This window comes from Cenococcum geophilum (genome assembly GCF_001692895.1).
Source record: "Cenococcum geophilum 1.58 unplaced genomic scaffold K441scaffold_40, whole genome shotgun sequence".
Taxonomy (NCBI): domain Eukaryota; kingdom Fungi; phylum Ascomycota; class Dothideomycetes; order Gloniales; family Gloniaceae; genus Cenococcum; species Cenococcum geophilum.
The window spans coordinates 1,083,995-1,106,311 of NW_027137598.1; the positions used below are offsets into that span (position 1 = coordinate 1,083,995).

Below are 22,317 nucleotides of genomic sequence, written 5' to 3' on the forward strand. Positions count from 1 at the left end.
ATAAACCGACAATATAATTATCTTAGGAGATAACCGATTTTTAGCTCTTAAAGAAGACAAGCTAGTAAAGGTAAATCTTATAGCAAAGCTAAAGGAAAAGCTTAATTTAATAACACTATTACTCTTTAATAGATATATCCTCTCCCTAAACGAGAATTCTATTACTTTATACCAGAAGGGTTAAGGCAAGAAGATTAACGTTATTAATATTAATTCTCCAAAATAAGGATATGTAGAGCAACGCGCTTATAGAGCTTATATCGCTTCTATCTATTAACCCAAGGCTTTATTTAATCTCTCTATTACCGCTTAACACCAGGAACCAACTAAGGATAATATCCTTACCCTAAATAAGTGTCTCTTTTAGTAAATAAACTATCTTGACCGGGGACTACTCTACGTGCCTATTAATCTTCCTACTACTAAGCTCTTTGTATTTGTTAATAAATCGTTTATAAATAATAAAGATTTTAGCTCCTAGCTAGGATATAAGATTATTATCGCAAACAAATCTACTAGAGAGAATGACTTTATAATCCACAGTAATCTTATCTATTAGAGCTTAACTAAGAGTAAGCGCGTTACTTAAAGCGTTCTAGCGTTAGAGATATATAGAATAGTTAGCGGAGTTAATATAGCAATTACAATTAGAACTACCCTAAAGATAATTATAGATTAACTCGAACTTCCTATTATCCCTATAATTGTATATACCAACTTATACTCCCTCTATAAGTGCTTAGTTAAGCTTAGTACTATAAAGGAGAAGCGCCTTATAATCGATATTATAGCACTTTATTAATCCTATAAACAGCAAGAACTCTTTAAGATTTAATAAATTAACGGTTAAGATAACCTAGTAGATATAATAATAAAGGCAAACCTAAATAAGGCTCTAGAAACGTTTATTAATATAAATACTTTACGCGTATAAGTTAAAGGTTAGGTTAAAAGGGAGTAAGAGTATAACACTCTATAGACCCTAATTTTAACCAGCCAATTAGGATTTTCTATACCCGGTATAGAAAATCGCTATTAGCTCGCTTATAGCTAGCGCCTTAGCGGCCCTAACGGCCCTAATATAATATTTACCCACGACTCCTTAGTAAGAAAGCACTACGTACTAAGAGGCAAATTTTAGGATAGCGAGACTTATATTACAATAGCAATAGTAAGTAAAGAGGATCTATATTTATTATAATAGTTAAGCAGTATTTATATATAGAGGGCAACTATAAAAGAAGAGTTGCCAGTATCAGGAATAAGGCAATTTGCTATTACGTATGGTAAACTGCCGTCACGTAATGGCAAGTTGCCATTACGTGTCGCCACGGCATTAGCGTGGCGAGGAGCCTTAAGCTCCTCGCCCTTCCTCATTCTAATTAATAAGCTTTATTAACCAACATCACTGTAACCTACTTAAGTAGTTATTATTAGTGAGTCACCCTATATAACCAACAATTAGTTTAGTATAGCGTCCGATATCCCTAGCTTTCCTTTATAGCTTTATAGGGTTCTCTATAAGAAACTTAGCTAGGTTATTATTGACTTCCTAAGTCTCTAGTGCGGGTGGCGTAATATAGGTAGTTTAAGGGCGGCGTAGTATATAAATCTATTGCGGGTTAAGCTATATATCCTTTTTAAAGGCCTAGTCTTTACGCATAGTATCGGCCTAGTAAATGGTATTAATTTAGGGCCATATAAGGTTTTTTATTATAATACTAATTTCTTTTATAAAGGAAGGGGTTGGGGGTAGAGTTTTAGGCTAGATAAGCCGTCTACTCTATACTTTAAGCTATAAGCCTAAATAGGCTAGCTATTTTCTTCCTAAGATTATATTATAGCTTCCTAAGTCCGTAATAAGAAAGGGGATATTATACTACCATCGTCCATTAACGCGGAGGTAGATCTATAAGATAGTTATAATAGGTGGCTCTATTTATCCGTTATAACCGCAAATAGGGATTAGTTTAGGCAGTTCTTCAAGGGGTATATTTAAAAAGTTAGCTAGTTTTATAGCACACTTTATATTAATTAAGGTAAAGGTATTTATTCTTAAGTTAGCTAAAGTAGAGGTTAAAACTTAATATCTATTATAAAATAAAATATAAGGGATAGTGCAGCTTTTTCTACCAACTAGCTAACCTAGATTGATATATAATATATTAATCCCTTTTAACCCTAGAGAGGAGTCTTCCTCTAGGGTTTCTTTTTTTCTGGCTCTATATTGTCCTCCTAAATTAATAGAACCTCGTTTGTCCTTACCTTTATTAAGTAGTTCCTAGTAGGGTGGCCTATTTAACCACACGAGAAGTAAGCTCCTTAATCGCTAAGGGCCTATATATAGGGGTTGCTATATATAGGCCGGGTGTATACCGGGCCCGTAGTAGGGGTAGCTACGCGGCTAGCTACTGGGTTGGCTATAGGAGTTGCTAATTATACTAGGGCACTATAGGCCGTACTTATAGTACTTATAGCCTAGTTTATAAGGTTTTTAGTTTTTAACCAGTTAGCGCGTGCCTTAATTTAATAAAGGCCTTAGTTAATAGCTAGGCAATAGTCCGTAAGTTCCTTTAATATTTATACTATAGTATAAGCTAGTAATACGGCCCGCTATAGGTCCAGGGTAAGCTTATTAAAGAGGTCTAGTAGTAGGTCTTCCTAGGGGATCTAGGCTTATCCGGCTAGGTATAGAAAGCGGGTTTAGAAGGCCGAAAAGGTCTCCGTTATTTTTATGTTTAGGCTTTTATAGCTAAAGTAGGCGTTTTATACTTTAAAGGGGTCTTTATAAATAGAAGACAAGTATTTAATTATTTCTTCTTTAGAGATAAAGGGGTTTACTAAGTCTTCCGTATATTACGGGCGTAAATACGTCTAGGTGTCTCTGCTAGTACGGCCAAAGATATAGGCCATTCTAGCTTAGGCGTTAGGGAAGTAGTCTATATTAACTTTAAGCTTATCCCGTAATTAAAGCTTCTAATTATTAAATATAGGGTTAGTTCCGTCTATAAGTAGTAGGGGGTCCGCAACCTTTACTAACCGCTTTAGTACTATATAGGTTTTAGTAGATCCACTAAGGCGCTAGGATAGGGCCTAAAGGACTATCCCATACGCCGTTACAAAAGGTGCTCCTTTTCCTAAGCCAACCAGAGGCTCTAGATTTAATTAAGTCTTGGCAAAATAAAGTTGCAGATTTGATCAACTAATTATAACCCAATATTATAGTAATAAAGCTTACATTTAATATATAATTCGGCTCTAGGTTAAACAAGGTCTATATCATTAGAAGAACGTTTACAGCCCATTGTAGTGGTTTAATCACGATAAGAAGCTATATCGAGACGCGTGTTGATGTTTTGGTGTTCGCGCACGGGCCACAATAAAAGGAGCACCTTAACGGCGCATGGGATAGTAAGTCTTTAGTTGTCTAATAATAACCTATTATTAGATATAGGGGTATCTCTAGCTTTAAGCAGCTCTTGTAATTGTTTAATTTCGGTATTAGTAGCCACAAGCTCCGCCTAGGGGGTTAAAACATTAATTATTTCTTTATCCGAAGTATTTAAGGGTCTTACAGCTGCTTTACCTACTACTATAGTTTGTAGCATAGTGGTAGAGGTATTAGGTAATTCTAGGTAATTTCTTTAGGGGTTCTGGTTTATATATATCTTATAGGTCCTTTCCTTAGGGTTCTATTCTTTTCTTTTAGGTCCTGTCCTTGTGGTCCTAGTAATGTCCTTAGGGTCCTATTCTGTGTTCTTATAGATATATTTAAGTTCCTTCTCAGGAAGAAAGAGTAGAGTAAGCTTTAGATAATATTAGCGACTTAGTCAATCGAGACATAAGCACGGCAAAAGGGTCGCGCAAGCCTGTACGATTGGATTGTCTATAAATGAGAATCTAAAGCTAAAGAAAGGAAAGGAGAAGAAGGGGAGCGCCGCTCGAAGCTATATACGATCTTCGCGTCACGTGACCGCAATATGCGGCAATCTGTGGCAACTTGCCGGTGCGTAGTTCTGCCAAGTTCTGCCAGTGCCGTAACACACTCTAAAGTGAAGATAGTCACCGCCAACTTTGAAAGATTGTTAACTGACTTGCCCACGATATCTCTTACTTTCCTGAGATGCTATTTCTTGAAGCGTCTTGCAGGTGGGGCAGTAGCAGCTACGGCCTCGCTCAGCTAGGACGGTCGCTGTCCTTTTTCGGCCATGATGGAATGAGCGCTCCATGTCAGCCACGTACATCATCCCGTCCCGCCGCCACTGGAACTAGGAGGTGTCAGCGCTAGGGTAGCCAAGAGAAGATCTACCTTCCCCCTGCAGCCTTTTAACCATCGTCATCCCACACCCGGGGGACCCCGAGTACGGGTGTCTCATGGGAGACATGACACCGACGCCGTACTCTATCCATCATCTTGGCGTACTTAGTCGTGGTGTTTCGTACAGCCTCGGATGTTCCGGAGCTTGCAGACCGTGCTTCGATCGACCTGGTGTTCTTGGCATCTAGCTTGGCATTACTACCCTACCTACCTACCTAAACCATTGATATATTGTCCCGTAGCCGCTGTCCTCAACCGCCAAGCCCGGTATAGAGTGATACACTCAACGTCAGACGATCGTGCAACGGCCTACAAGTTTGTTGAGCGCATCTGATATAGTGACACCGCATCGCCCAGCACTTGGCACAATCTCCCTAACAAGCAACGATTCTCAGACGTCAGAGTCAACGTCAACATCTACAAAGGGAGAGATAAGCATTAGGATAATGGGATAGAAACCCCTGTACCGCACTTGTATTCGAATCTATCAGATCTAGCGCTACGCGCCAACCCCCCGCACATCTCTAGAGGCTACAGAAGGGGAAAAGCAAAAACCTCCTTGGCACGAAGCTACCCTAGGAGAGTGGAGAAATACAGATTAAGGGTGAGAGAAAAAGAGAGAGAGAGCGCCGAGCCCAGCCCAGCCCATCGAGTCGCAATTAAGGCGCTACGCCAACCCCCGGAAATCCCTCCCGCCACGGCCTCCACACTCCACAGAAGTGGAGAAAGCAGCCTTGCCGGCAAAAGTGTACATCAAGAACGATCATCGCATACCGCCCATAGTAGCCAGTAGGGGCTACGCCTTACCCAAGGCCCTCTTGCAGTGAAACCCAACCCCCCTCCCTTATCCATTCCGTAGTAATGACAGCCAAGCCGCCGCCGCTGCCGCCCATCCAGATACCATAAACGCCGTGAAATTGTGTGTAATTTCATGATGAAACCCGAGAATACATAATATCTTCTATGCATATCCCACCCTCCCCCTTTTCCCTTGGACAAGATCTCGGCCGTTGTGTTCCGGCTTATCCCCTGTATACGCCAAATAATGCAGGGGCTTGTGAAAAGCCAGAAAAAGCCGTGATCAAAGGATGGAATGAATAGAAGAAATGATGTTAATCACGCCCGTGATTGACAAGAGCGGCCCCAATAGCAATACCATAGATAAACACATAAAGTCATACTGAATGAATGTAGAGCAGTAACGAATGGTAGTAGAACAAGTAGCAAAAAAGTATCGTCATGCCAAACAGAAACGTAAAAATTCCGTGGCCGTCCAGGTGCCCGAGAGAAAATAAATTAGGGTTCTAGAAGATGAAGATCTAATGAATAGCCTCGGAACGGCGAAGCTTGTAGTCAGGAAGCAAGTCGAAGTCATCCGTCTCGGAATTGTAGTGCCATGCCTTGAACTCAACTCCATATGGTTTCTATGAAGAAAATTAGTTATTGAACAAAATAGTGTTTCTTGAGAAATTACTTACAGGCTCGAGCTGGTAAAGCATACCAATCGGGCAATCGAGGTCTGCTACTTCGTCGCGCCTTAAACCTTGGAAGTACGCAAGTAGAACACGAGCGACCGAGCGATGGGTTATCAAGAGGCAGTGGTCTGTCATCCTCTCAAGTTCAACAATGACAGGTCGGAGGCGGTTGATAACATCAAGATATCCTTCTCCGCCAGGTCCTGGATAGCGATACGCTAGCTTGTCCATTCTCCGGCGATTATATTCTTCCTCATACTGGCTCTTGATCTCGTCATACGTCAGGCCCTCCATGATACCACCGTTAAGCTCATCCAGCATCCGCATTTGCTTAACCTCAAACTCTTCTTCGTCAAAGTACTCGGCTGTGTGAATGCTTCGCTTCAACATTGAGGTCCAGACACAGAAGTTCTTTGGTTCGCCATCATCAGCACCATAATGGGGATTCGGTGGTGTGTGATCGCCAGGATGAGGAGGGAAGTGAGTGTTTGCCGCTTTATCAGCTTGGTGAACCTCCCAGTTCTTGCGTTCATGATCAATGAATCTAGCCATCGCTTGAGCGTATCGTTTTCCGTTCTCACTTAGATCGGAGTCTCCGCCAATTTTGCCAGTAACGTTGTCCAGCGACTCTCCATGTCGAGTGACCCAGATCATTCTCGGCGCTAGGTTGAAATTGAGTAGGTAGTAGACCGCCTGAGCAGAGAGAAAACCCTTGATCTGATGTGAAATGACTTTGCGACCAACATCAACCATTTTGACGTACGGCATATTATTCTTTTCTTCGTAGTCGCCCAGTGGCACGTAATTCTTTTCGTAGATGGCCACGCGCTTCTTGAAGTCCTCCAGGGCCGCGACAGGATCCTTACCGTCGTAATCCGGGCCAGACAGCTTGAGGCGCATGTTTGACTCGAGCAAGGTCTTATTCTGGCAAACGCTTTCAACGAAGAGCACATTGAGTTCTGGTCCAGCTCGTTCGCGAATTCGGCTCATGATTTGCTTTCTTCGCATCAAGGTGCTGTTTGTGGCGTCGAGAATGCCGACGGAGCCACCAGAAATCAAAATGTATTCTAAGAGCTCATCGAGCGTATCCATCGCGCATTGTTCTCGAATCAGAGCCGCTTTCTTGTTCCTAGGATCAAAAAAGCTCGCAGACTGGTCCATAGCCTCAGTTCCTTGCTCCTCATCTGGCGTTGATGCTCGGGTTAATTCGGGAAACTTCGCTTCCAGTTGAGCGTGAACCTCATCATCTACGGCAAAGTCATTGCCCATTGTGCTGTTCCTAATCTGATGAGGATGGACCGGACTTGGAAGATAGAGCGGAGCGAGTCCTTCGACTGGAGCTTCGCCATTGATAAGGATTTTAGCGGCAAGGTGCGGAGCGTCTAGTTTGGGCTTGTCTGGCACACTCGACATGCCGTTAGTACCGTTGAATCCGCCAGCTGAACCTCCGGAATTGACTTGAGCTAGACTTGAGGGATGCCGGTGCCCGCTTGCAGCTATCCGTCTTCGTTCACCGACGTTGAATATCTTGGTATCATGCTGTAACCAGTTTAAGTATCTTGCCATCTTCTTCGTGATGTAGCTTTTACCCCTGGCGGGCAAGCCCACCATTACAATCACGAGTTTAGATCCAACATCACGTTGCGATATTCTGCCGTCAGGAGAAACCTTTGACCTAGTTAATCCGGGAATATCAAGTGTGGTAGGGCGAATTCGAGGAGTGGATCCGCCGGAATTGTTCTTCATCGCATGCCTAGTCAATTATTAGCTTAATGTTGAAATACAAAGCTTTGACTTGTTCAACAATTCAGGTAGGGATATCATTACTTATAGAGAGCGGCGTTAGATACTAGAGAAGGAGTGACTTACGTTTTTGGGCTGCTGGGTACAGTAGGCGCGGGTGTATCGCTGAGGGCGATTCCCACACCATCTTTAGCCAGACTAGGCACATGGTATCCACTGACAACTGGAAGAGGTTTGAGCTCCGTCTGAGAGCATGGAGGTTCCGCCTTCTTTGATATGCCGTTTGACTTTCGTAACTCTGATATGACGGAAGATTTATTGGTGGGAGCACGAACTTCGCCGCTCGGATCGCTGCGACAATCAAAGTTCGAGTCGTTGGGGACTTTGCTCATAAGGACCGATTTTGCAAAGATTGAATGCTGGCTTTGTTTGCGGAGGGTGTGGGAGTGAGAAGGTCGTCGTCCAGAAAGATTCTGGTCTGTAGTTATGAGTGGCATGGCGCCCAGCCGGATTAGCTGCTTCAGTGTGATGTCGTATGAGGCGCTAGCGTGGGCTGGCGGGCGTGCGGCGTCCGAGCAAGCCGGGTGGTGCTCACAGGAACCACAAGAAACAGGATCGATGCTGACGAGGAGCTGTCACAATATGGATAACGGTGACTGGATAGCTGGAGGGGCGGTGCGCTTGCACTCCAACGGTCGTGAAGGGGGAGGCCGCCGTTGCTCTTGTGCCCTGTTTTGGGACACGTTCAAGGCACACTCAAGGTATGGTCTAGATAGTGAACGAAATGGTAGTGTTGGCAGAGAAGCAGGGGGGGGGTCTTGTAAGTCTTGTAAGTCAGGAAAGGAGGAGTGACTCCACCGCCCGCTCAGACTTCGCAGTCAGAGCGAGCGGAGGAGAGCAGAGCGCCCCGCAGATACATAAACTCTGAGCTTTGGCGATGGGGCTCTCTTGATCGCGCTCTTCGGAGTTTATGTAGTAAATGAACACGGTCTGCGACCTTGACCTGGGCGCACCTGCGACAAGGGCCGCAAGGAAAGCCCCCACGGTTACCGACGTCCCAACCCGCACCCAATCATTCACGCACGCTCTGCATTCGGTGGGAGTCGTTGACAGGCTACCCCAAATGCATTCAGGCAAAGTACTCCTCTGAAAACTCCGCACTGTACGCGGCCTCGTGAGGCTGTCCTCATGCCTACGAATTCAAATACATACATTATAGCCGCCATCCTCCAGCTTGGGGAGCCAATCTGACAAGTTGCTCCGCCTTCAGCTTACACAGCCAGGACGGGTTCGTGTCGACGCCAGGTGTGAAACCTGCAAGCCTCGGCGCAAGATATCGATGATGCACAACGTGTCTCCCTTCAAGTCTTCAACTTGAGCGTGAGGACAAGGAGGCAGGCATAGGCAGCCGCGCTGAGCGCTGTCAGCACCGAGACAACGTTGCCGCTTGTCCTGAACCTCTTGCGGTGCAACCCATCCTCCCCCACTTCCGAGAAGAACTGCTTGTTCCCTTGCTGCCGTCGAAACAGGCTGGTGAACAACACGCCGGCCCCGTACATAGCAAACAGGGCGCCGATAGAGTAGAACTCTGATGTGAAAATCTTCAGCACAATGAGCGAGAAGGAGAATTGCCCAAGTGCTGTCCGGATGTATGCTCCCTCGAATGTCCGCTGGGCGGCTCGTATTTCGACTAGCTCAGATGGCGTAAGTACTACTGAACGAGCGCGGTGGAGGCGGAGGTGGTATCTGTCGGCTGCATTGCGTCCCTAAAAGCAACGTTGAATGAATCAAGCTTTTAGTTCGCATTGTGGAGAACTCTTACCTCAAACATGATTCAAATCGGCCGGATCGATAGCCTTGATTAATAAGAACCTGGGTCTGAATGGCACTTGAGATGGTGGGATTGTGCTAGATATGCATGCTATCTTGGAGGTACTGGCTGGCGCAAAGAGAAGCGCTCTCGCAGACAAGCTCTTTTTGAGGATAGAAGTTAGATGATGTTCAACAGTTAGATGATGTCCAACAACTTCTGGGGTCGGAACGTGGGACGGGTGATGACGGAGACAAAATATGCTGCGTGAACGTGACCGAGGATATGTGCACTTGTTCACCCTATGAAGTCTAACTATCGTTTACAAAGCTTTTCAATAATTCGCTGAGCTTACAGCGACGAGATATATACATCTCTTCAATACTCTTACGATTCACACTGCAGAGCGTGTTACGAGGCCATTACTTTGGTGCGAATTGAGATTCTTTAGAATCATGTCTCTTCGTTGCACTTTCGTTGCACTTTCGTTGCACTTCCATATCACGAGTGGTAACCCCCCTCTCCCTTCTCAATTTCCTGGCCGACCCCAACACCCTCGCCCCCTTGGAAGCTCCCTCACTTCCGTTCCCCGCCCAGCCCCTCTCAGTGACCCCGGCTCAAATAAAGCTTCATCCCGGCCAGCTCTAGACTCTATCTCAGTTTGTTTCGAACTGGATTGGCGAGGTTTCCAACCCCGCTAGCACGAGCCGAGCCATTTGCTTTGACGACTTTGGCTGGGCTTTCAGGCATCAGGTAAGATATAATTGCTCAAGCACCTCCCTACTCTAGACTGTACGAGGAAGATTTCCATATGCTAATACAGGGCTCCCTAGCAATTCGGTCTTAGCCACGAGAGCACCTTAACCGCGTTGACTGCAACAAAATTCACTACCTCACAAAGAGAAGTTTCTTTCAGCTAAGACAGCTGTTTCGCCATCTAACGACTCACCTCAAAGAATTTTGTTCCACTATAAATGCTTGCGCGCAGCCATCCGGCATCCTCAATTTGCATCAAACAGAGCAAGCATGACGAAGTCGAGGTCTCCCCTCTTTCAATATGTAGACCCACGAGAGCCGGATGCAGAAGATGCGATTTCTGTGTCGGCGAATACAACAGCATCTTCCGAGACGAAAAGAAAGCGGGGAACTGAACCGAAGTTCTATGCGGTCAAGGTGGGGAAGAATCCAGACATATACCACAGCTGGTCAGATTGTCTGGCCCAGGTGAAAGGGTTCAAAGGCGCCATATGCAAGCTCTTCACAGCAAAGCAAAATATTATGGAAGTGCTAATGTCAATATTCAGATAAATCGTTCAGTTCCCTCAATGAAGCTGAAGCTTTCATGCGCGATGACCCCACAAAATCTCCCAAGCCGATCCTAAAATACTACGCGGTTCAAAATGGTCGATCTCCCGGAATTTACACCGACTGGCCTTCGGCACAGAAGCAGATCACTGGTTGGAAGCACCCGAAGCACAAAAGCTTTACAACAAGATCGGAAGCGGAAGCATTCGTTGCAGAAGGCAAAAGGATTACAACAGGAGAAGCTGTACCAAACGTTCACATAGATCCAGACGTTGAATCTGAAGCATCGATGGCTGATGGGAGAAAGGGATGTAAGGTCGGGGACAATGCACTGACATCAAAGAAGCAGAAGAAGAACGATGGGTCTCCTGTTGAGGCCTTAGTCAATGGTGGTGAACAAGAGGGTAGGGAGCCGGGTACGGGTCCTCTCCCACCAGACGCCGAGGACGGGTTTGATCGGACGGTAACTCTCAACACCAAGACTGGAAACGTGGAAAAAAAGACGGAGCAACAACTGAACGCTAGGAAGCTACAGCCTACAGGGGAATCCAAGGGCGTCCTTAAGATTTACACCGACGGCAGCTCACTTGGCAATGGTCGAGCGGGCGCAATCGCTGGCGTTGGCGTCTACTTTGGTCCAAACGACCCCAGGTGAGATTCTTTCCCCATCATTTATTTACTGCGTTCCTCTAGCACCGGCTCGCTGAACTCGTAACTAATAGGGAATCATCCAGGAATGTCTCTGAAGCCTTGGCAGGGCCTCGTCAGACTAATCAACGCGCCGAACTCACTGGAATCCAACGCGCTCTTGACATTGCGCCTATTGACAGAGACGTCATGATTTACAGTGACAGCAACTACTCCATAAATTGCGTGACGGTTTGGTTTCAGAACTGGCGTAAGAACGACTGGAAGAACGCAGCCAAGAAACCGGTTGAAAACAAGGATCTTATTGAAGCCATCCTCAACAGAATTGAAGAGAGGAATTTGTGCAAGGCTAAGACGGAGTTTACGTGGGTAAAGGCCCACGCCAACGATCCAGGAAACCAGGCTGCAGATGCTCTAGCTGTTAATGGAGCAAGATCAAGGGTTGCAATGGCTTTGGGCGCGGCTGAGGTCTGAAAATGCGCAAGACGACGAATTTGATATTCTTCGGAGAAGGTGCCGGCGGCTGGATTACCTGTCTCAGAGGGTTCTGAAATGTGCGTAGGACCTAAGTCAGGAGAATCATGNACTGTGATAATGGTGATCATCAGCATTCAATTTTTTCAAAGGCGGCATTTATGCTAACGAGGTAGGAAGGGGTGGTAATTCTGCACGCATCTCTACTGTAAAATAGCACTAAAACATGGTTTATTCAGAATATCACACAGCTAATCATTCCAATTTCTGTCTATCCAGCGCTGACCCTCAGATTCGAAAGTCACAAAATATTCTGATAACCGATTCCAAGCCCTTCCGCGCATCAATGGTAACATCTGGCTCTCTGAAAAACCTCTGCCGTTCCACTCTCATCTTGACCTCCACCGTGGAGGCTATATCGCAGGAACCTAGTTCTCATCAAAGTCACCACCACCCCCATATTCATCTTCCACGTCAGAGTACCATTTCGGCCTTCTGGTCCCAATCGTCAAGCTCCGACTCATCGATCTCATTAACTGGAAAGCTAGGCGGACTCCTTGGGCGGAGAACCGTAGTGCTAGGCTGCACCTCAGGTTCGCGCAACAGTGCCTGTGCGGTGCTAAGTACGCTCTCGAAATCGAAAGGAGGATGACGAAGCAGATCCGCACGCATTTCCCGCCCCCCGACTCCCCGCTGTTCTTCGATTCTGGCACGCTCCGAGATGACGACCGCGGCTTCTTCTGGCGTCAGACTGCTCATGTTTATCGGCACGAGCGCCATGTATTTTAGGTCTTCTATCGGGAAGCGCGAAGTCGGGGCGGTGGTGGTAGTGCCTGTGTTATGAGCCATGCGGATCCAGTGCTCCAACGAGGTGAGGACGGCGGCTCGCAGGGCGCTGTATGTGATCCATACAAGCAGGACGGAAAGAGCGATGAGGACCGAGACGGCACCAATGGTGAGGGCGCGGAGGAGAGGCACGAAGAGGCTGTTTGCCCATTGGAAGTTCGAGGGTGCTGTGATCTGTCGGACTACTTCAATAAGAGCGAAGTGGATGGCTAAGATGGTTGCTCTAAGGCTTCGGTTGGAGACGTCGTCAGACCTAGAGTCAGCGCCGTGGTTGGTGCTGTGCTTGTGTATAATATGGGATATGAGGCCGTCTATGACGCTCAGCAGGAAGTAGCTGCCGATAGCGTAGAGGATGAGGGCGCCGCCGAAGGCAAAACAGGAAGGGGTTTGGTAGTCCATTTGGATATTGAGGGGTTTCTCTGCTTTTGCTGGGTGGTACAGGCTAGGCTGAGGGCAGAGGTCAAATATTGTGCTTTTGTGAAATTGGAGGAGGGCATAGATACAAGTGAGATACTTATCAGAGCGTAATATGAAGCTGTGAGTTTCGCGTAGTAGTGTGGTCATATGCAGAACTCTATTTGCACTAAGAAAGTCTATTGCTCTACACCAAAATCACTTTAGTGTCCGCGTCTCGGACGCAAGCTCTTTCCTTTCTGCTTTCATTCGTTTGCATTCTTGCTCGTGAGAGCACAGGCTGAGGGTTACCGGATAATCCTAAATATTCTTAGATGTCCCTATGAGTGCCTCAGACAGGTCCTTCTGAAGTGCGGGTAGCTTTTTGGATTGAAGGATTACTTCTGAATTTTATTAAGAATATTCTAGTTGAGCTTTGCCAGCTTAGGGGTTGTATAATTTCCTCGTGCTCTGCTCTGAAAGGCCCCGGCAGCTTCTCTGGAGTGCCTATTGCATAGTAACGACTAAATGGATGGCTCTCCGAATCTCTCGGAACCTAGCTGATCTCCCTGCACTGGACCTAAACTACTAAAGCTCTCTGAAGTTCAAGCTACCCGCTTCACTTCTTGATGCTGAGCTTCTTCACTGCTGTAAAATACAATGCCTTAATTTCACTCATCATAAGTAAGTTAGTGATGGAGTTTTGTTGTTATTGATGTTCTAATTTTTCTCAGTCGCGAGATACAATCTGCGACATTACTTCGCCTGCCTTCACCCGGATTAAATTCTGTCGGACGGACAAGTCACTAAGAAGAACTCTGTCTATTGAATGTGGCTCTAGAGCCTCTATAAATACATAAGAAAAAGGGTAGTAGACTAATTTGGTTACCGTGTCGTAGACCGAGTCGTACTCGCCGCACCGACCAAGAGCAGAGCTCTTGGTCGTGACTAGCTTAATGCAAAACACCAGCTCAATGCAAACCCACTTTTCCTAACAAAGTTGACAACTTATAGCCGTGCACCTCTACAACGCCTTAGTAAAATCTTAAATATTTTTAAATATTATTTTTCTTTAATAAAGTTATTTAGTATTTTTTAAAAAATTTAATAAAATTTCTTTAGCTTTATATATTTCTAGAATTTAACTAACGTAGGTAATAGGGTTATGACGGTTGGTATAGTTATAACGGTAGGCTGTACCGCCTTCCTAATTAGGTAATAAGGTTATGGCGGTCTGTACAGCGTAGAAATAAGCGGCCGATATTGGCACGTGCGCAACCACCAAAAATCGACGATTGTTTGAGGAGGAGATGGACTAGAAGATGATTTAGAATATATACAAGTACTATATAAAGCGTCTACACGATTATAAAAGACGTAATGAGCAAATGACAAAGTATTAGAGTAGTAATATATCTTCGGGAATCGATTTTTAGTGGTTGCGCATGTGCCAATATCGGCCGCTTATTTCTACGCTGTACAGACCGCCATAACCTTATTACCTAATTAGGAAGGCGGTACGGCCCACCGTTATAACTATACCGACCGTTATAACCCTATCACCTACGTTAGTTAAATTCTAGAAATATATAAAGCTAAAGAAATTTTATTAAATTTTTTAAAAAATACTAAATAACTTTATTAAAGAAAAATAATATTTAAAAATATTTAAGATTTTACTAAGGCGTTATAGAGGTGCACGGCTATAAGTTATCAACTTTGTTAGGAAAAGTGGGTTTGCATTAAGCTGGTGTTTTGCATTAAGCTAGTCACGACCAAGAGCTCTGCTCTTGGTCGGTGCGGCGAGTAGACCGAGTCGTTGACCGAGTCGCTGACCGAGACAGTAGTAAGACATACGAGAACAGGGTGGTGAGTCATAAGGTGATACCTGAGAGTGACCTCAACGGTCGACAAATTCACCCTGAAAAAGCTGCTAGACTACGAATCATCATCAGAGCACCCCATTGCGCTAAGCTGCTGTCATTCCCGGCCTGTTCTTTACTCCGCGTTGGCTGTCCTCTGCTTCGACTCAGCAACGGCCTCTAATCAACACCATCAAACACCTATCCAGACTCATCATGCGCCAATCCTGTCCAACAACCCAGATCATCCCGAACATATTCCATAACTGTCTTCTTTACGCGATGGCTATAATCTCCTGTGCCGGTTTCACCTTTCATACTTCCCAAGTCCTTTCAATGATCCGGACGACCTCCTACCACATGAAGAAAATCCACCTCACCACTCGGAATGGATCCAGCAGTAGATGTCCGCATTTTCTTGCAATATTCCAGTTCATCGATGCCGCTGAAATATTTTAGAAACCTAGAGTAAGTGTTGCCTGATATGGTAATAGCTGTTTAAGGACCATAAAAAAACTGGTTAGTGTTTGCGAATAACGTATCAGGCCTTTGTCCTGCCCGGGTTTTCGAGCCGTAGGAACGTTGTAGGTATAGAAGGTTCACTTTGAACCCTGGAAGGTATGCTAAAGTTAATCTCTCAGTTCTTACAGTTTCACGTGCAATAATTCCAGCCATACGTCTTCCAGAAGTCTTTGTAGTCCTGATATGTTTGCAGTCAGCACCTTGACGCCTACCCCATTGCCCACGTTCGTTTACCGTCTCGTAATGACTGTTGACGGCCCGGTCGGCATCTCCGGCGACATCAACGGCTGAGGCGGTATTTTCAGGTGCCTGACACTCATTACTGGCGTGAAGATCCGCTCTTCGAATGTGGGATGGTGGTTTTGTTCCTGGTGTGCGTGGTGGGGCTGCTGATTGCAATACGCTTTGTCTACTCATGAAAAATTGTGATGCTATAAAGATGCTGTGGGTGTGGTGGGCGTAGTGGGTGCCGTGGGGGATTCAAAGCCTCGGCATCGTGGAAAAGGAGGTTTACATGAAGAAATAACCATTGGGATAGGGTGGAAACGGCCCGGATGGAAAAGGGGAACGCAATAGCCAAGAAAAGTGTTAGCGGAGAGCAGATATTGAATTCCTCTTTGAGAAAGCGTGACGTGTTATTGTCCTTATTATTTGGAAATATAGGTGCCAAGGGAGAAGATCTCGGAGTCGCAAAGGCATTGTTACCTTCAACGAGAGGATGCGCGAAATGTTAATTCTTGAGTCAAAATCAGCAGTACGTGGATGAAATGCATTGACTGCCTAGAATCTTGGGGCATCTTGGAGAGCTGTATTTGAGTTGCGGAAATGCCGAAGGGGGCTTAATCCAATAGAGGTAATTTACGATGCTAGGGTTAGGTCTGGTAATCCGAGCGCAGATATTGATTTCGCTTGAGCATCGCCGAGATTAACTGTTGGGGCCGACCCACAAATAGAAGGCCAAGGATGGAAAAGCGGATCGCATCTGATATTTCACCACATTAAGGGTAATCCAAGAAATGCGGATATTGGGGCTATTAAGTCGCAGACATCGGAATTGAAGATGTACTTCCGCGTATCAAGACATGTGGTTGACGTCCGAATCGCTTATCTGTGGAGGAAACAGTAGGCTAAGGTGATCTCGTGCAGCTGGTCGAGAAAAGCAAGGTGCAGCAACTAAGCTTTGTATGGTATCCTGGCGAAGCCGGCATTCCCGCTGTAAGCACAATAATCCAGTTGTGCCAATCATACACCCGCTTTGGTGTCCTGTCCGCCCCACGATTGATTCGTGATTGGCAGCCGTTAGATGACTGCAACCTGAGCAGGCTTTATTCATCATTCATCACCGAGATGGGCGCGTCGGTGATGATTAGAAGGCTGTTGAGTCGGGCTTTTCTCTGCCACTCGCTGCCAATCCTTCCGCTTGGCCCGTTGTGAGATCACAGCGCTGACAAAGACATAAGTCTGCTCGAAAATCGACTGTTCGGGCCATCGTACAGCTGGCTGCATAAAATCCCCGCAAGCCTTCTTCGTCATTTTTGTTAGCGAACATGAAACCCGGGGTTTGTGATTGGCAGATCAGGAGTACATAAGCAACGGTTTTAACATGGGGCATTATCCTGCATGATTTACGTGATCCAAGCTTAGCGTGGCAACCGACCACTCGAGGCCCTGCATAAGTTATTGCATAGGCGCCTAGTGTGTTGGCCGCCCTCAAAAGAAACCACCGGGGTACATGAAGCGGGAGAAGAAAAGAAAGGGAGAGATGTTGATTGAGGGATGGGTAGAGTTGGAGATGGAGAAGGCTGAAGGTGTCGATTAGAAGCTTTACCTGCATGCAAATCCCCCGCAGAACGCAACGACACACTAGGCAAGGTAACAGAGATTCTACAGGTGCAGAAAGGCGTTTGTCAGGGAACCGCCTTGTCGTTCTTCGAAGCGCGCTTGACGGGAGAATGATAACAGTCTTGTCAACATGTCGGAGCTGCACCTGGGCAACGGCTGAGGCTCGCTCTGTTTGTGTGGGGAGCAGGGCGGACAGCCGATTCTATCTATTATTTTACCTTGGGCTGGGTCCATCAATTGCAAAAGTTTGTTCTGGGATAGTTGAGCCTCAAGCCGCTTTACCAAAAACCGTTGCCGTGTTGAAACGTGGTTCCTGATAGAAAAAAAATTTGTTTGCAGAATCTTTTGGGGCGGAAGTACCGGATTGCTTGTTGCGGCCGGCCAAGGCCGTAAAATCGCGCTTTTGCTCTCAATTTTTTCAAGAGCATTTCGGCCAGACAAATTCTAATATTAAAACAGTTTTAAGGAACTCTTAGCTACTCCACGCTCACCGCTGCAGAGACTTTTCATATTCGGCGCAGTTCGTAGCGCCCAGAAGAGCAGAAAATTTCTTCCACAGCGATGGTCGCAAGATCCTAGGCTGCTAGCGGATAATCCCGCAGGGAGGGTGGGCGTTTCACTTTCCCGTGGGTCCCCCATGAAAAGGCCTGGAGTATGTAATTGTTTCCACGCAGAGCCGAGGGGCGTCAGTGCGCAGAGCTTTTGCCTGGCGATGGCAAGGTTGCAATGATGGTCGCCGGGCCAGTGCTGTTAACGAGCACAGCTGCACGAAGGTGATGTGAAGCAGCTGTGCGGCCCTTCAAACCTGAGCCAGGGGCATTGAGAGACGATCGCGGTCTGGGTAACAGCTTGGCTGTTTAGGCTTCGTACGGGTTGTTGCGCTGTGGAATTGATTCTTTGCTCGTGCGGGCGATGTCTCGCTCAGAGCGCTTGTCGATCGCCAGACGCGGGATCGGGTTGGGCGGTTGGGAAGGAGGAAAAGCCTCACAGGGCAACTCTCAGCGCGCAGAGATATGCCTACCCACGCCGCGACCCTCGTGCTGACTGGCCTGCCGTCCAGTGTCACTTGAGCTAGCGCAGGCTTTTGTGCCCGCAGTGGCTTTCTTTTAAGAGCTCGCCCACCCCTCACGCTCTCTGGTAGTCCAGAGAGTGATCGATCTTTCCATCATCCATCGACCACCCCCCAGCTGTTTAGCTACTCTCTCCACTCTCTCCCCTCCTTCTCCCTCGACGGCGAGACTCAATTGCGCAGCGCGGCTGGGTCTGCGTCCTCAATTGCATCGCACCACCCAACTGGAAACTCAAGGTACGACCCTCTTCCACCGTTTGGCGTTCGTGGCCGAAGCTTGGGGCCGAGAGCCCCGGCTAGCTCGAAGCTTCGCAGCTTGCGCTCTGACCCGGTAAGATTGCAACACAACAAATGCTCATAACTGGCCGCACAGTTTTCCTTCCTCCCCCACCATCACTCTCTGCGACCCGACACGCTTCACCCAGCTATCCCATCTATACGAAACCCTATTCCGGTTATCGTGTCCGCACACAGTCGCAGCCGAATGGCGGATACAACCACGGGTGTCCACGCTGGACACACCGACACCAGCTCAGACGCTACGCCCCCGAACCATCTCGGTCAGAACATTCCTTCCGGCCAATTTGACGAGAAGAAGGAGCTTCCATCTAACAATGGCACCGCCGAGCACGACACCGGCAGGAAGATTGAAGAGGCTGAAGAGGACGACGAGGACATTGATGCGCTGATTGAAGAGCTCGAGTCTCAGGATGCTGGCATCGACGCTGAGGATGAGGAAGTCACCCAGCCAGGTGGTGCACGACCAGTCGCCGAAGACCTTCTCCAGACCGACACTCGCCATGGTTTGACGTCGCAGGAAGTCTCCGCCCGGAGAAAGAAATTTGGTCTCAACCAGATGAAGGAGGAAAAGGAGAACCTAATTCTCAAGTTCCTTGGTTATTTCATCGGTCCAATTCAGTTCGTCATGGAGGTGAGCCAATGTTGCCCGATGCGCGCCAATAGCTATCGTCGCATTCGAGTCGTGCATTTTGCATGCTAACTCGATTCTTAGGCTGCTGCCGTTCTTGCTGCCGGTCTCCAGGATTGGGTCGATTTCGGTGTCATTTGCGCGTTGCTTCTGCTTAACGCTAGTGTCGGTTTCATCCAGGAATTCCAGGCTGGTTCTATCGTTGAGGAGTTGAAGAAGACTCTTGCTCTTAAGGCCACTGTTCTCCGTGATGGTGCCCTCACTGAAATCGAGGCCCCAGAGGTTGTGCCCGGTGATATCCTACAGATTGAAGAAGTAAGTGCACCACGATATATTTCTTTTTCTTAAAGCTTACGATGATAAGGGTACCATCATTCCCGCCGATGGTCGCATTGTCACCGAAGATGCCTTTCTCCAGGTCGATCAGTCCGCCATTACCGGTGAGTCACTCGCTGTCGACAAGCACAAGGGTGATACCTGCTACGCGTCCTCTGCCGTCAAGCGTGGTGAGGCCTTCATGGTCATCACCGCTACTGGTGACAGCACCTTCGTCGGTCGCGCTGCCTCTTTGGTCGCCTCGGCCTCGTCAGGAACTGGTCATTTCACTGAGGTGCTCAACGGTATTGGCACAGTTCTTTTGATCCTCGTCATCATCACTCTTCTCGTCGTCTGGGTCTCATCCTTCTATCGATCAAACTCTATTGTCACCATTCTCGAGTTCACTCTGGCTATCACCATCATCGGTGTGCCTGTCGGTCTTCCCGCTGTTGTCACAACCACTATGGCTGTCGGTGCTGCGTACTTGGCAAAGAAGCGGGCCATCGTCCAGAAGCTTTCCGCCATTGAGTCTCTTGCTGGTGTCGAAATCCTTTGCTCTGATAAGACCGGAACGCTCACAAAGAACAAGCTTTCCCTCGCCGAGCCCTACACTGTCGCCGGTGTCGAGCCAGATGATCTTATGCTTACTGCCTGCTTGGCTGCTTCCCGCAAGAAGAAGGGTATTGATGCTATTGACAAGGCTTTCTTGAAGGCTCTTCGATACTATCCTCGTGCTAAGGGCGTTCTCTCAAAGTACAAGGTCATCGAATTCCATCCTTTCGATCCTGTTTCCAAGAAGGTGCAGGCTGTCGTCGAGTCTCCCCAGGGTGAGCGCATCATCTGCGTGAAGGGCGCTCCACTTTTCGTCTTGAGAACCGTCGAGGAGGACCACCCCATTCCCGAGGAGGTTGATGAGGCATACAAGAACAAAGTTGCTGAGTTCGCTACTCGTGGTTTCCGATCCCTTGGTGTCGCTCGCAAGCGTGGTGACAGCTCTTGGGAAATCCTTGGTATAATGCCTTGCTCGGATCCCCCTCGCCACGATACTGCCCGAACCATCAATGAGGCAAAAACTCTTGGTCTCAGCATTAAGATGTTGACTGGTGATGCCGTCGGTATCGCTCGTGAAACTTCTCGCCAACTCGGTCTCGGAACTAACGTGTACAACGCTGAGCGTCTTGGTCTCGGTGGTGGAGGGGAGATGCCTGGTTCAGAGGTTTATGACTTCGTCGAGGCCGCCGATGGATTTGCTGAGGTGTTCCCTCAACACAAGTATAACGTTGTCGAGAGTAAGTTATTTTCTCCGTGGTCACCCCTGCATTAGCGCTCGGAAATCTGACAAGATGAAACAGTCCTCCAACAGCGTGGTTACCTTGTTGCTATGACTGGTGACGGTGTTAACGATGCCCCATCATTGAAGAAGGCTGATACCGGTATTGCCGTCGAGGGTGCGTCGGATGCCGCTCGTTCAGCCGCTGATATCGTGTTCTTGGCCCCTGGTCTCTCCGCCATCATTGATGCTCTCAAGGTTTGTAAATCAAATTATGCATTGTTTCGCGATAAATTAACTAATAATTTTTCTATTAGACTTCTCGCCAGATTTTCCACCGCATGTACGCATACGTCGTGTACAGAATTGCGTTGTCTCTTCACTTGGAGTTCTTCTTGGGCCTGTGGATCGTAAGCTAGTCCATCGTGTCTATGCTTAGAATAGCACTAATCTCTACTAGGCCATCTTGAACACCTCCCTCAACCTTGAGCTTGTCGTCTTCATCGCCATCTTTGCTGATATTGCCACCCTTGCCATTGCTTACGATAACGCTCCTTTCAGCAAGACACCAGTCAAGTGGAACTTGCCCAAGCTATGGGGTATGTCGGTGTTGCTCGGTGTCGTCCTTGCCGTCGGTACCTGGATCACTCTTACCACCATGTTCCCATATCAAAACCTTCCCAATGCCGCCAACCAAGGTGTCGGCGGTGGTATCGTTCAGAACTTCGGTGTTCGTGACGAGGTCTTGTTCCTCCAGATCTCTCTATCTGAGAACTGTAGGTGTCCTGATAATACGTCGCTTTGGTTTTCCAGACTAATTCTCAAATAGGGCTCATCTTCATCACCCGTGCCAACGGTCCCTTCTGGTCGTCCATCCCATCGTGGCAGCTCAGCGGTGCTATCCTTATCGTCGATTTGATTGCCACCTTTTTCTGTCTCTTCGGTTGGTTCATTGGTGGCCAGACCTCCATTGTCACAGTTGTCCGTGTTTGGATCTTCTCCTTTGGTGTCTTCTGTGTGTTGGGTGGCGTGTACTATCTTCTCCAGGACAGTACTGGTTTCGACAACCTCATGCACGGCAAGTCGCCAAAGAAGGACCAGAAACAGAGGTCTCTGGAAGATTTCGGTAAGCATCAATACTCCTGGATGATTTCGAGAGAGCCGCCGCTAACTAGCAATAGTCGTTTCATTACAACGTGTCTCAACGCAGCACGAGAAGAGCGCGTAAAAGCGTTTCTTGTCGGATTGAATCTAAGGAGTTTATTGGTTTTATGAGCGTGCAGCGGGCAGGGAGGGATGAACTAAGTGGAATGTTGATAAAAAGGTGTAAAACCTCTAGGAATTGTGGGTGGTAGAGACTACAGACTTTTCGGTCGCTATATTATTATATATCGATTTGAAGGGGAATGACGTCTCTTTTCCGTTCCGTTTCGGTTACTATGCACCCACTAATTTCCTTTCTACAAATGTGTTTTTTCGTAATACCTTGACTGC

General features: G+C 47.2%; 4 protein-coding genes across 4 annotated transcripts; 1 reads left to right on the forward strand and 3 right to left on the reverse strand.

Annotated features, from left to right (window-relative positions):
* Nucleotides 1-5,637: 5,637 nt before the first annotated feature.
* Nucleotides 5,638-7,928, reverse strand: K441DRAFT_575449 (bifunctional 6-phosphofructo-2-kinase/fructose-2,6-bisphosphate 2-phosphatase; the record flags this gene model as incomplete). Its single annotated transcript, XM_067644168.1, has 4 exons — nt 5,638-5,742; nt 5,797-6,972; nt 7,033-7,546; nt 7,663-7,928. 4 exons carry the CDS (start codon nt 7,926-7,928, stop codon nt 5,638-5,640), a joined length of 2,061 nt encoding a protein of 686 aa, XP_067500777.1.
* A 934-nt stretch (nt 7,929-8,862) lies between these two features.
* Nucleotides 8,863-9,438, reverse strand: K441DRAFT_664922 (uncharacterized protein). Its single transcript, XM_067649427.1, has 2 exons — nt 9,359-9,438; nt 8,863-9,302 (listed from the first exon to the last, which is right to left on the reverse strand). The coding sequence occupies exons 1-2, from the start codon at nt 9,365-9,367 to the stop codon at nt 8,898-8,900; spliced, it is 414 nt and encodes a 137-aa protein (XP_067500778.1). The 5' UTR covers nt 9,368-9,438; the 3' UTR covers nt 8,863-8,897.
* Nucleotides 9,439-12,010: 2,572 nt separating this feature from the next.
* Nucleotides 12,011-13,218, reverse strand: K441DRAFT_222023 (uncharacterized protein). Its single transcript, XM_067640597.1, has one exon. The coding sequence runs from the start codon at nt 13,181-13,183 to the stop codon at nt 12,248-12,250; it is 936 nt and encodes a 311-aa protein (XP_067500779.1). The 5' UTR covers nt 13,184-13,218; the 3' UTR covers nt 12,011-12,247.
* A 5,573-nt stretch (nt 13,219-18,791) lies between these two features.
* K441DRAFT_575376 (plasma membrane ATPase) lies at nt 18,792-22,051 on the forward strand (the record flags this gene model as incomplete). Its single annotated transcript, XM_067644161.1, has 8 exons — nt 18,792-19,289; nt 19,320-19,550; nt 19,600-20,842; nt 20,906-21,081; nt 21,141-21,233; nt 21,284-21,599; nt 21,653-21,949; nt 22,005-22,051. 8 exons carry the CDS (start codon nt 18,792-18,794, stop codon nt 22,049-22,051), a joined length of 2,901 nt encoding a protein of 966 aa, XP_067500780.1.
* Between the last annotated feature and the right edge of the window lie 266 nt (nt 22,052-22,317).

Excerpts from the sequence above, each read along its gene's own strand:
- K441DRAFT_222023 (XM_067640597.1), bottom strand. The coding sequence starts at position 13,183 with ATGACCACACTACTACGCGAAACTCACAGCTTCATATTACGCTCTGAT.